This window comes from Bubalus kerabau, chromosome 7 (assembly GCF_029407905.1).
Source record: "Bubalus kerabau isolate K-KA32 ecotype Philippines breed swamp buffalo chromosome 7, PCC_UOA_SB_1v2, whole genome shotgun sequence".
Classification (NCBI taxonomy): domain Eukaryota; kingdom Metazoa; phylum Chordata; class Mammalia; order Artiodactyla; family Bovidae; genus Bubalus; species Bubalus kerabau.
In genome coordinates this window covers 105,909,187-105,922,346 of record NC_073630.1, presented here as the reverse complement: position 1 = coordinate 105,922,346, position 13,160 = coordinate 105,909,187, and the positions used below count along the sequence as shown (strand labels likewise).

Genomic DNA, 13,160 nt, shown 5'->3' with positions numbered 1-13,160 from the left:
GAGTTTTGAAACATTAGATGATAATTTACAATAACGCCTATGACTGGCATTCATTCCTTCATTCCTAAATAAGACACAGACACTGGCCTGAAGTACTTTACTAAGAGTCACAGTAATCCCCTCCCTTATCTGAGCAGGATTTGTTTCACAGCCCCCAGTGAATGATGGAAACCGTGGACAGCACTCAACACTGTCTCCTGTTCATGTCTTCCACTCACAAACTGAATGCCTTTTCCATCTTAACTAAGCACTTTCATGCATGGTGGCCATAACATTTGCAGTCTGAAGTGCAACAACAGAAGTTGTAGCACAAATTTCTTTTTCCTTCTTCACAATTTCACGGATTTGTTTGTACTACAGATCTAATCTCGGCATATGATTTTTTTCTTCCTTTATGAAGTAGAGAACGTTCATCTTTCCACTTAAAGGAAGCACTTATGGCTGCTCTTTGGTGAATTCAAACTGCCAGCATCACTACTCTGGCACTTCAGGGCCATTATTAAGTGCAATAAGTTATAGAAACACAAATAAGTTACATTACACACTTCAATGCTGCCATGGTTGCTCCGATAACCAAGATGGCTACTAATTGACTTATGGGCAAAGTGATGATTTGTGTTATGGGTGGGATGGAGCATGACTGTGCAAAATGTTTCATCTCACTACTTAAAATGGCATGCAGTTTACAATTTATGAATTGTTTATTTCTTGAATTTTCCATTTAACATTTTCTAACTGAGGTTGCCTGTGGGTAACTGAGACCTCTTAAAGTGGAACTGTGGATGGGAGACAGGGAGAGACTATTGAAGTCAAGGATTGTTTTTGTTCAGTCACTAACTGCTGTTCGACTCTTTGTGACCCCATAGAGTGCAATATGCCAGGCTCCCCTGTCCTTCACTATTTCCCAGAGTTTGCTCAAACTCAAGGCTATTGATTCAGTAATGCCATCCAACCATCTCATCATCTGTTTCCCCCTTCTCCTCCTGCCCTCAATGTTTCCCAGCATCAGGGTCTTTTCCAATGAGTCATCTCTTTGCAACAGGTGGCCAAAGTATTGGAGCTTCAGTTTTAGCATCAGTCCTTCCAATGAATATTCAGGGTTGATGTCTTTTGGAATTGACTGGTTTGATCTCCTTGCAGTCGAAGGGACTCTTAAGAATCTTCTCTAGTGCCACAATTTGAAAACATCTTCAGTCTTCAGCCTTCTTTATGGTCCAACTCTCACATCCATACATGACTACTGGAAAAACCATAACTTTGACTATATGGAGCTTTGTCAGTAAAGTAATGTCTCTGGCTTTTTAATATGCTGTCTAGAGAGATGTGTCATTACGGCCTTCGTTAAGAGATTTCAGAACATATGTTGCAAGGCATATTTTAAATCGTATTATTAATAAAATATGATTAAAGTCAGTATGATTTAAAATATTCAAAAAGCCTTTTACAAAGAGCTTATTGCTATAATTATTAATAGTACAAAAGAACAGCATCTTACGTAAAAAACACTACAGCATGATATATTGTGAGCTATCCAATATTTGTGTAGTCATTTTTTTAAGGTTAGGAAATACATAACAAACAGATAAATGCTTCCTTTTATTTACACACATTAATTATTTGTAAGTTTTTAATGAAAATAATCACGTGTATATAAGACTGTGTGTGGGTGCATACATAGTAAGAATCCAAAGCAGCTTGGTTTGGACAATTTTGAAGATGCTCATTAGGAAGTTGAAGAAGACCTGTGAGGGGAAATTATCCTCAAACAATGAGCAAGATCAGACTCATATAGATACAGTGATGCCTAGTTTGAGCAGGCTTATGTATTATTTTGACTATGCCAAAGCCTTTGACTGTGTGGATCACAACAAACTGTGGAAAATTCTTCAAGAGATGGGAATACCAGACCACCTGACCTGCCTTCTGAGAAATCAGTATGCAGGTCAAGAAGCAAGTTAGAACTGGACATGGAACAATGAACTGATTCCAAACTGGTAAAGGAGTACATCAAGGCAGTATATTGTCAATGAGTCAGGGAAATAGTGAAGGACAGGGGAGCCTGGCATATTGCGCTCTATGGGGTCACAAAGAGTCGAACAGCAGTTAGTGACTGAACAAAAACAACCCTTGACTACAATAGTCTCTCCCTGTCTCCCATCCACAGTTCCACTTTAAGAGGTCTCAGTTACCCACAGGCAACCTCAGTTAGAAAATGTTAAATGGAAAATTCAAGAAATAAACAATTCATAAATTTTAACTGCTTATTTAACTTATATGCAGAGTACATCATGTGAAACTCCAGGATGGGTGAAGCACAAGCTGGAATCAAGACTGCCGGGAGAAATATCAATAACCTCAGATATGCAGACAACACCACCCTTATGGCAGAAAGAGAAGAGGAACTAAAGAGCCTCTTGATGAAGGTGAAAGAGGAGAATGAAAAAGCTGGCTTAAAACTTAACATTCAAAAAACGAAGATCATGGCATCCAGTTCCATCACTTCATGGCAAACAGATGGAGAAACAACTGCAACTGTGAAAGGCTTTATTTTTTGGGCTCCACAATCACTGCAGATGGTGACTGCAGCCATGAAATTAAAAGACGCTTGCACCTTGGAAGAAAAGCTATCACAAAGTTAGACAGCGTATTAAAAAGCAGAGACATCACTTTGCCGACAAAGGTTCCTATGGTCAAAGCTATGGTTTTTCCAGTAGTCATGTTTGGATGTGAGAGTTGGACCATAAAGCAGGCTGAGCACTGAAGAATTGATGCTTTCAAATTGTGGTGCTGGAGAAGACTATTGACAGTTCCTTGGACTGCAAGGAGATCAAACCAGCCAATCCTAAAGGAAATCAACCCTGAATATTCATTGGAAGGACTGATGCTGCAGCTCCAATACTCTGGCCACCCGATGCGAAAAGCTGACTCATTGGAAAAGTCCTTGATGCTGGGAAAGATTGAGGGCAGGAAGAGAAGGGGGTAATATAGGACGAGATGGTTGGATGGCATCATCCACTCAATGGACATGAATTTGAGCAAGCTCTGAGAGATGGTGAAGGACAGGAGAGCCTGGCATGCTGCAGTCCATGGGGTTGCAAAGAGTCAGACACAACTGAGAGACTGAACAACAACATATTATTTATCCACTATTTCATGCTCTTTTCTTAGTCAGCTCAATATCCCAGAAAATACGAAGCCTTAGTCTTAAATAAGTTTATCATTACATTTTGAAAATTATTTCTTTCTCTTTTTCTTCTTTTGGCTTAAGGAAATTTGAATAGTAATACTTTCTCTGGAATGGGATGACTTTTTGTTGGAAACATTCTTTTTTTTAGTATTCTTTTCCAGTATGGTTACAGGATATTGAAAATAATTCTCTGTGCCACACATTAGGACCCTGCTGTTTATTCATTCTAAATGTAACTATTTGGCATAGGATGACTCTCAAATGCAACAAGAAAATGAATCTAAGATGATTCCAACTTTTCAGTTTTATTTTCTTAAAAATTTTAACAAATTTATATATGTTGAACACTAATTCTTGGATAGCTTATTTTTATTAGCTTGGATTCATTATTATGAATGAGCCAGCTGCCCAAATCTATTAAAAGATGTCTCAATTGAAATTGTGGGCCTATCACAGCAAAAGACATGGAATAACTGAAAAAATATGTTTTCATGATAATTAAGACCAAGAATTCAAGAAAGACAGAAGAAAACAAGCATTCAAGGATAAAAATAAAATTTCCTACCTAGGTTAGGTATTAACTGGAATGGGATATTGGAATTGCCAACTTTTATTTGGTGCAACAATAATAAAGATACCAAAAAAAAAAAAAAAAAATTCAAGATTTTCGGGCACTTTTTTCCTGAATGGAAACCTTCACCAAAAGAGGTTAAATGATTTAAAGGTAAGTTCTTTCTGCAAAATGAGTAAAAGATATCAGTTCTAACTCTGAGTAACTGAGGTTACTAACCAGCCATCAGGATATTATCTATAATATTTAGAAGGCAAACTGGTAGGCTGGGAGAGGTAAGACTGTATCAGAGAATTCTAACAAGATTCAGCATCACAGTGTCTACCTAGGCATTATCCTCACCTCTGTAAAACCTTCAGGTAAAGGTGAACCATCACAGTATGTATCTTGTGCTCTCTCTTCAGATAACTTCTCATTGGCTTTCAATGCACCTGGGCAAGAGAAATGGGCCAAGAGGAATTAAAATGCTCTGTAGAGGCCTTCCAGTATCCTTTAGGGTACTAACTTACTCATTCTGGTTCATCTACCTGGAACACAGGCATCTCCTGCTGCATTATTTTGGTTTAAAAGATTCTGAGCTTCCTCATCCACAACATCCAGCAAAGACTGGATAACTTCAGCTTCTTGCGGATCATCGTAGTTCTCATCTTCTTGTCTATCAGATTCTTGAAAAACAGTAATCGACATGGGGTTTTACTTTAAAAAATATTGATAGGAGAAAGAGACCAGGTGGCACATATAACATGCCAGGTACTTCAAATTTTAAGCATTTACTCTGAAAAAGCAGCAATGACAGGGAAAGCATTTTTTACTTCTAGAACTGTTCTGACTCTTAAGACAAAAGGCCACACAAATGCAACTGAATAAACCAAAATCAATGTGTGTGATATACCTTTTCATGAAATATTAATAATTTAATGTTTTATTTCCCTAAACTAGTCCTAAATTATTAATTTATAAAAGAAACTAAAGAAGGTCGACTAAAGATGTTATAAAGATTATGGATATATAATATATAATAACAGGGCAGCCCAAACATCTGTAAGAAAAAATTTCTCAGTTATTAGATAGCTTGTGAGTTGCTGCTTCAAAGAATACAAGAAACATTATCAAATAAAACTGCTCTCTCTTCAAGCAATTAAAAATTGTTTTAATCTTAAGAGGTGAGAATGAATACTGGAAATTTGTACAGTAGTATAGCTAATAGTATTAATTTTATGCTATTCTTTTATTTCTTTGAACAACAATCTTTCCTTGTAAAATATAGGAACATGTAAGGCAAATAAGAAAGGCTACCAATATTTCTTTAAAACTTGAATTATTAGGGCACTTAGAGTAATTGGATGGCTGATTTGGAAAACTACCTTTGTACAGAATCAGATTTGCTGATTCCTTCATCTGATAAGTAGAACATTTTCCTTCAGGGTACAAAATTTCAATGATTTCTTCTCCATTAACCTAAAATAAAAAAAAATAAAAAAACAAAGTAAATCATTAGTTTACTATTTTACTAACTTCCAGGATTAGGTAGAGAATGCACATTGGCCCTCCATGTCCTTCTCCCCGTCTTTCTCAGTAGAAAATCCTTCTATCTCCCCACATTGCATCAGCGCTTCCAAGAAATACCAGTGCAATGATACCAGTGCAAAGGGGATGGGCCTTTTCATCAAATATATCTAGAAACACTAGATTAAACAACATTAAACTAAGATTTTTATTTCAAGAATTCTCATAATACTTACTAATATAAACTGTGAGTTGTCAAAAGATAAATGCATCGTGTACTATTTCCTAAACTTACTTGACTACATCTCCTAAACTACATCTCCTGTACATCTCCTAAACTTACTTCATGGGACTTATCTTCCATAGAATTTTTTCATAAAAGTTAAATAGTACTACTAAACTTAGAAGTTGAGGAAAATGGAAAAAAAGTCAATGTAAGAGGGTTCCCTTTTCTCCACACCCTCTCCAGCATTTATTGCTTGTAGACTTTTGGATAGCAGCCATTCTGACTGGTGTGAAATGGTACCTCAGTGTGGTTTTGATTTGCATTTCTCTGATAATGAGTGATGTTGAGCATCTTTTCATGTGTTTGTTAGCCATCTGTATGTCTTCTTTGGAGAAATGTCTATTTAGTTCTTTGGCCCATTTTTTGATTGGGTCATTTATTCTTCTGGAATTGAGCTGTAGGAGTTGCTTGTATATTTTTGAGATTAGTTGTTTGTCAGTTGCTTCATTTGCTATTATTTTCTCCCATTCTGAAGGCTGTCTTTTCACCTTGCTTATAGTTTCCTTTGTTGTGCAGAAGCTTGTAAGTTTAATTAGGTCCCATTTGTTTATTTTTGCTTTTATTTCCAATATTCTGGGAGGTGGGTCATAGAGGATCCTGCTGTGATGTATGTCGGAGAGTGTTTTGCCTATGTTCTCCTCTAGGAGTTTTATAGTTTCTGGTCTTACGTTTAGATCCTTAATCCATTTTGAGTTTATTTTTGTGTATGATGTTAGAAAGTGTTCTAGTTTTATTCTTTTACAAGTGGTTGACCAGTTTTCCCAGCACCACTTGTTAAAGAGATTGTCTTTAATCTATTGTATATTCTTGTCTCCTTTGTCAAAGATAAAAGTCAATCTTTTAAGTATCTATGAAGTTGTTTCATGGCTAGTCTTCGATTTAGTGACCTGATCAACTGTTGGCTGTAAAGATTTTCAAATCTAATCTAAATCTCATCTTGGCTCCAAGAAAAGAGCAATGGATTTGTAACTATAAAGTAATTATTAAATGGAATGTAACTTTTAAAATTTAATGGTTAATTGTGAAGCACTTCATGGCATGCAACCTATAAAAAGAAAGATGATTAGGGAAAAAAATGCAAAATTAAGTGATTTGAATAAATGAAAATAATTTATACAAATAAAAGGTGGTTTGCTCTAAAGATTTTACTTTTTAAATTAAAATGAAAAGGATAGTAGATGCAAGGATAAAGTTATTTCTATAAATAGTGGTTGCTGCTGTTCTTTAGTCTCCCAGTTGTGTCCGACTCTTTGTGACCCCATGGTCAGTAGCTTGGCAGGTCCCTTTGTCAGTTGGATTCTCCAGGCAAGAACACTGGAGTGGGTTGCTATTTCTTCCTCCAGGGGATCTCTCCAATCCAGGGATTGAAACCTCATCTCCTGCTTGGCAGGCAGATTCTTTACCACTGAGCCATATGAGAAGTCTCAAACAGTGGTTACATAAAGTCAAAAATCTCATTGGATTATAAAACTCTGTTCTACATGAGAAATTCATAGTACAGACATTAGTATTCAAGGACAGAATATTGTTTGGGAGCCCTCCTGGAAGATTTTAATTCCAACAAAAATGTTTGCAATCACAAATAACAAAAGTTCTAATTTCTAGAGTTTTATGTTAATTTAAACAGAAACTCTACCCTTTCTCCCTTTCAACAACATGGTGATAATTACAAAGAAAATAAGCACTACACGGCACGACTAATATTAGAAATACATGGAAATTCAGTTGCTTCAGCTATGTGAAATTGGAGACCTTCTGAATAAACAGAACATAATGTGTAGCCATGTCTTAATCTACCAACATACAGACACTAAGAAAGTTTTAGTTTTGTGTCCTAATTATTTGACATGCTAAACCATGTCACAAGTTTGAGACAACACAGTGAGATGAAAAGCATGGAATTTGGGGCTTCTGGTCAGTAAATTCATTTTCTCTTCCTGCACTAAACCCAGCTCACTCCCAGAAATCTTGTTGAGCTGATAAGATTTTCAGATTACTAGGAGGGAAATGCCTCAGGTCTGGATTTTAAGAGGAAAAACATTCAAGTACTGAGGTTCCGAAGAGACTGTAGGAGATGTGTCTGAGATAAAACAATTCCACAAAATAAAGATGCAGTGTGAGCTGTGTACATTACATGTGTGCGTGCCTGCTCAGTCGTGTCTTGACTCTTTGCGACCCCATGGACTACAGCCTGCCAGGTTCTTCTGTCCATGGAAGTTCCCAGACAAGAACAGTGGAGTGGGTTGCCATTTCCTACTCCAAGGGATCTTCCCTACCCAGGGATTGAATCCACATCTCTTGCATCTCCTGCATAAGCAGGCAGATTCTTTACCACCACGCCACCTAGGAAGTCCCATACATTACATGCCAGAAAGTCAAAACAAATGTTAACCACACAAATGGGCACACATGTAGCCTTAAACAAAGAGCTGGAAAGTGGAATTTATTTACATATTTAAAGTTATGTTAAATCACCTCCAGATTTCTCTATCCTAATCTTAAATGATTCAGGTTCTTTCATTTTATTATGTAGTGAAGCATTTTCAAGTAAGCCTGTTTCTTTTGCCACTAGTTTTGCCTCAGTATTAGAGACTTGTCATTTGAGAGTCACTGCTGGTCAACGTTAACCCACTCTTAACCACATTCTTCTCTTCTGGATATCTAAGAGACAACCAAAAGAACTGTGCACGTTAATCAAAAAATCACAGCACTAAAGCTATCTATGTAAGTAATTAGCCTATTTAAGAGCTGAATGTGGGCTTCCCTCGTAGCTCACTAAGTAACGAATCTGCCTGCAATGCAGAAGGCCCAGGTTTGATTCCTGGGTTGGGAATATCCCCTGGAGAAGGAAATGGCAAGCCACTCCAGTGTTTTTGCCTGGAGAATCCCACAGACAGAGGAACCTGGCAGGCTAGTCCATGTGCTCCCAAGAGTCGGACACGACTTAGTCACACCACCACTGCCACCAAGAGCTGAATGTGTGCCCAATGATGAAGGGTTACTTGTGTTGGGCTTTCCACTGTGTGAGCTACTTTCTAAGTCCTATTGTTGTTGTTCGGTCGCTAAGTCATGTCTGACCCTTTGTGACCCCATGGACTGCACCACGCCAGGCTTCCCTGTCCTTCACTATCTTCTGGAGTTTGCTCAAGTTCATGTCCATTGAGTTGGTAATGCTATCTAACTGTCTCATCTTCTGCTGCCCCCTTTTCCTCCTGCCCTCAATCTTTCCCAGCATCAGGGTCCTTTCCAATGAGTTGGTTCTTCACATCAGGTGGCCAAAGTATTGAAGCTTCAGCATCAGTCCTTCTGAGAGAGTCATTTCCTAGGCAGGTTGATAAGAAGTCTAGGGGTCCCCAAGGAGAGAGGGATCTGGAATTCTAAAGGAGGAAGAAAGGACAAACTTTTTTTCCCCCCTCTACATTCCTTAGGATTATGTATCCTGCCTGAGACAGTCTCTAGATTAAACCTTCCGACTAATCCTGTTATCGTAAAATGTAAATTATGGGAGTAGGTCTATATGCTGCTAAGTCGCTTCAGTTGTGTCCGACTCTGTGCAACCCCAGTGGCGGCAGCCCACAAGGCTCTCCCGTCCCTGGGATTCTCCAGACAAGAATACTGGAGTGGGTTGCTATTTCCTTCTCCAATGCATGAAAGTGAAAAGTGAAAGTGAAGTCGCTCAGTCCTGTCCGACTCTTAGCGACCCCATGGACTGCAGCCTACCAGGCTCCTCCGTCCATGGGATATTCCAGGCAAGAGTACTGGAGTGGGGTGCCATTGCCTTCTCCAATAATAATGTATCCTGCCTGAGGACAGTCTCTGGATTAAACCTTCTGGCTAATTCTATTATCTTCAGTTCAGTCCCTCAGTCTGTCCTATTCTTTTTTACCCCATTAACGCAGCACACCAGGCCTCCCTGTCCATCACCAACTCCCAGAATTCACCCAAACTCATGTGCATCAAGTCGGTGATGCCATCCAGCCATCTCATCCTCTGTCATCCCCTTCTCCTCCTGCCCCCAATCCATCCCAGCATCAGAGTCTTTTCCAATGACTCAACTCTTCGCAGGAGGTGGCCAAAGTACTAGAGTTTCAGGTTCATCATCAGTCCTTCCAATGAACACCCAGGACTGATCTCCTTTAGGATGGACTGGTTGCAACTCCTTGCAGTCCAAGGGACTCTCAAGAGTCTTCTCCAACACCACAGTTCAAAAGCATCAATTCTTCAGTGCTCAGCTTTCTTTACAGTCTAACTCTCACATCCATACATGACCACTGGAAAAGCCACAGCCTTGACTAGACGGACCTTTGTTGGCAAAGTAATGTCTCTGCTTTTGAATATGCTGTTTATGTTGGTCATAACTTTCCTTCCAAGGAGTAAGCATCTTTTAATTTCATGGCTGCAGTCACCATCTTCAGTGATTCTGGAGCCCAGAAAAATAAAGTCAGCCACTGTTTCCCCATCTATTTGCCATGATCTTTGTTTTCTGAATGTTGAGCTTTAAGCCAACTTTTTCACTCTCCTTTTTCACTTTCATCAAGAGGCTTTTTAGGTCCTTGTCACTTTCTGCCATAAGGGTGGTGTCATCTGCATATGTGAGGTGACTGATGTTTCTCCTGGCAATCTTGATTCCAGCTTGTGCTTCTTCCAGTCCAGCGTTTCTCATGATATACTCTGCATAGAAGTTAAATAAGCAGGGTGACAATATACAGCCTTGATGTACTCCTTTTCCTATTTGGAACCAGTCTGTTGTTCCATGTCCAGTTCTAACTGTTGCTTCCTGACCTGCATACAGATTTCTCAAGAGGCAGGTCAGGTGGTCTGGTATTCCCATCTCTTTCAGAATTTTCCACAGTTTATTGTGATCCACACAGTCAAAGGCTTTGGCATAGTCAATAAAGCAGAAGTAGATGTTTTTCTGGAGCTCTCTTGCTTTTCGATGATCCAGCAGATGTTGGCAATTTGATCTCTGGTTCCTCTGCCTTTTCTAAAACCAGCTTGAACATCTGGAAGTTCACGGTTCACGTATTGCTGAACCCTGGCTTGGAGAATTTTGAGCATTACTTTACTAGCGTGTGAGATGAGTGTAATTGTGCTGTAGTTTGAGCATTCTTTGGCATTGCCTTTCTTTGGGATTGGAATGAAAACTGACCTTTTCCAGTCCTGTGGCCACTGCTGAGTTTTCCAAATTTGCTGGCATATTGAGTGCAGCACTTTCACAACATCATCTTTCAGGATTTGAAAGAGCTCAACTGGAATTCTATCACCTCCACTAGCTTTGTTCATAGTGATGCTTTCTAAGGCCCACTTGACTTCACATTTCAGGATGTCTGGCTCTAGGTGAGTGATCACACCATTGTGATTATCTTGGTTGTGAAGATCTTTTTTGTACAGTTCTTCTGTGTATTCCTGCCACCTCTTCTTAATATCTATTGCTTCTGTTAGGTCCATACCATTTCTGTCCTTTTCGAGCCCATCTTTGCATGAACTGTTCCTTTGGTATCTCTAATTTTCTTGAAGAGATGTCTAGTCTTCCCCATTCTGTTGTTTTCCTCTATTTCTTTGCACTGATCGCTGAGGAAGGCTTTCTTATCTCTTCTTGCTATTCTTTGGAACTCTGCATTTAGATGCTTATATCTTTCCTTTTTTCCTTTGCTTTTTGCTTCTCTTCTTTTCACAGCTGTTTGTAAGGCCACCCCTGCCAGCCATTTTGCTTTTTTGCATTTCTTTTCCATGGGGATGGTCTTGATCCCTGTCTTCTGTACAATGTCACGAACCTCTGTCCATAGTTCATCAGGCATTCTATCTATCAGATCTAGTCCCTTAAATCTATTTCTCACTTCCACTGTATAATCATTCTGCTGCTACTGCTGCTAAGTCGCTTCAGTCATGTCCGACTCTCTGCGACCCCATAGGCGGCAGCCCACCAGGGTCCCCTGTCCCTGGGATTCTCCAGGCAAGAACACTGGAATGGGTTGCCATTTCCTTCTCCAATGCATGAAAAGTGAAAAGTGAAAGTAAAGTCACTTCAGTCATGTCCGACTCTGTGCGACCCCATGGACTGCAGCCTACCAGGCTCCTTTGTCCATCGGATTTTCCAGGTAAGAGTACTGGAGTGGGGTGCCATTGCCTTCTCCTGTATAATCATAAGGGATTTGATTTAGGTCATACCTGAATGGTCTAGTGGCTGTCTCTACTTTCTTCAATTGAAGTCTGAATTTGGTAATAAGGAGTTCGTGATCTGAGCCACAGTCAGCTCCCGGTCTTGTTTTTGCTGACTGTATAGAGCTTCTCCATCTTTGGTTGCAAAGAATATAATCAATTTGATTTTGGTGTTGACCATCTGATGATGTCCATGTGTAGAGTCTTCTCTTGTGTTGTTGGAAGAGGGTGTTTGCTATGACCAGTGCATTCTCTTGGCAAAACTCTATTAGCCTTTGCCCTGCTTCATTCTGTATTCCAAGGCTAAATTATGGGAGTAGGTCTGGTGAGGTCTTTACAACCTCCAGACATTCTTTTAATTCATTGGAGAGTATATAACTCCATCACTAACACTAGCAAGTGGTACTCTTTCCACCCGCTTCTGATATCTATGTCAGAAGCTTTCTCTATCTCCTTTATACTTTAATAAATCTTTATTATGCAAAAGCTCTGAGCGATCAAGCCTCATCTCTGGACCCGGATTGAATTCTTCTCCTCTGGAGGACAAGAATCCCAGCGTCTTTGCGTGATTCAGCAACAGCCTTTCATCTTGGGGGCTTGTCCAGGATCCTTCAGGACAAGGTAAGGATGCTTGGAGCTCTAGTTTTTGTTCTCCTAGTGAACACATTTTCTGATGTACTTTACTAACTCTATGGTGTCTGTTTGCGTGAATGAATGAACATCCTGCATGAAGCAAGTGAGGAGCCCTGCTCTGCGGTTCCATGGTGACCTCATACGGCTTATGGCAGAAACCTGTCAGGGGTTTATACCGACCTGCCAATGCCAAGAGGCACCCAACATCTCCTTCGGTGACCGACCAGAAATGGGCAAAACATATGGACTGAACTCTCCTTTCTCGGTCAAACTTTTCGGTCTCTTTGACCATTTCATAACTCCTTGGAAATTAGAAGTACGAATCTAATCTGTTGGATCACAGACTTCCAAGAGACTTGTGAAAAAAAAAAAAAAAAAAGAGAGACTTGTGATTTATGCTGGTACTGTGTACTATGACTTAGGTCCCAAATTTGGATTGGTAGCCAGGAAGCACCTAGCCTCACTAGAAATCAAAAGTTCGGAAGTTAGATGGAGCTCTAGCTACAAGAGCATCTCTGAGGTTAAAGGTTAGTCAGATTGGAACTAGGTTACTCAGATTGAAACTACAATGGGCTTTTTTCCTTTGGTAACACTGGCTCTTAGTGGGCCAGAGGAGGCTCTTATATTGGTGTGGTGATGCTTGGAAGAAACATTTCAGTTTTATGTTCGTATCAGTCTTATTGTGGTCAGAATATACTCAGGGTTGTGCATAGGCACTCAGGTGATGAATGTTTCTCCCAGCGGTTTAGCCTGGGAGGCATTCTGGAAGGTTACTCTGATTGCACCCCGGGTGGCCTCAGAAGCAAGCAAGGTTTTAA

At 39.7% G+C, this 13,160-nt stretch overlaps 1 protein-coding gene across 10 annotated transcripts in view; it reads right to left on the bottom strand.

The window, feature by feature from the left end:
* Positions 1 to 13,160, bottom strand: part of PTPN13 (protein tyrosine phosphatase non-receptor type 13) — a 225,857-nt gene that overhangs the window by 18,091 nt on the left and 194,606 nt on the right. For 8 of the 10 annotated variants that reach the window (XM_055589033.1, XM_055589030.1, XM_055589032.1 and 5 more), the window contains 3 exons: positions 5,123 to 5,216; positions 4,286 to 4,423; positions 4,101 to 4,189 (listed from right to left, as the gene is read on the bottom strand). In XM_055589033.1, the coding sequence (XP_055445008.1) occupies positions 4,101 to 4,189; positions 4,286 to 4,423; positions 5,123 to 5,216 (321 nt within the window). Of the gene's footprint in view, positions 1 to 4,100; positions 4,190 to 4,285; positions 4,424 to 5,122; positions 5,217 to 6,721; positions 6,974 to 8,169; positions 8,212 to 13,160 lie in introns of those variants that run through there. The other 2 variants (XM_055589037.1, XM_055589036.1) reach the window with 2 other exon arrangements.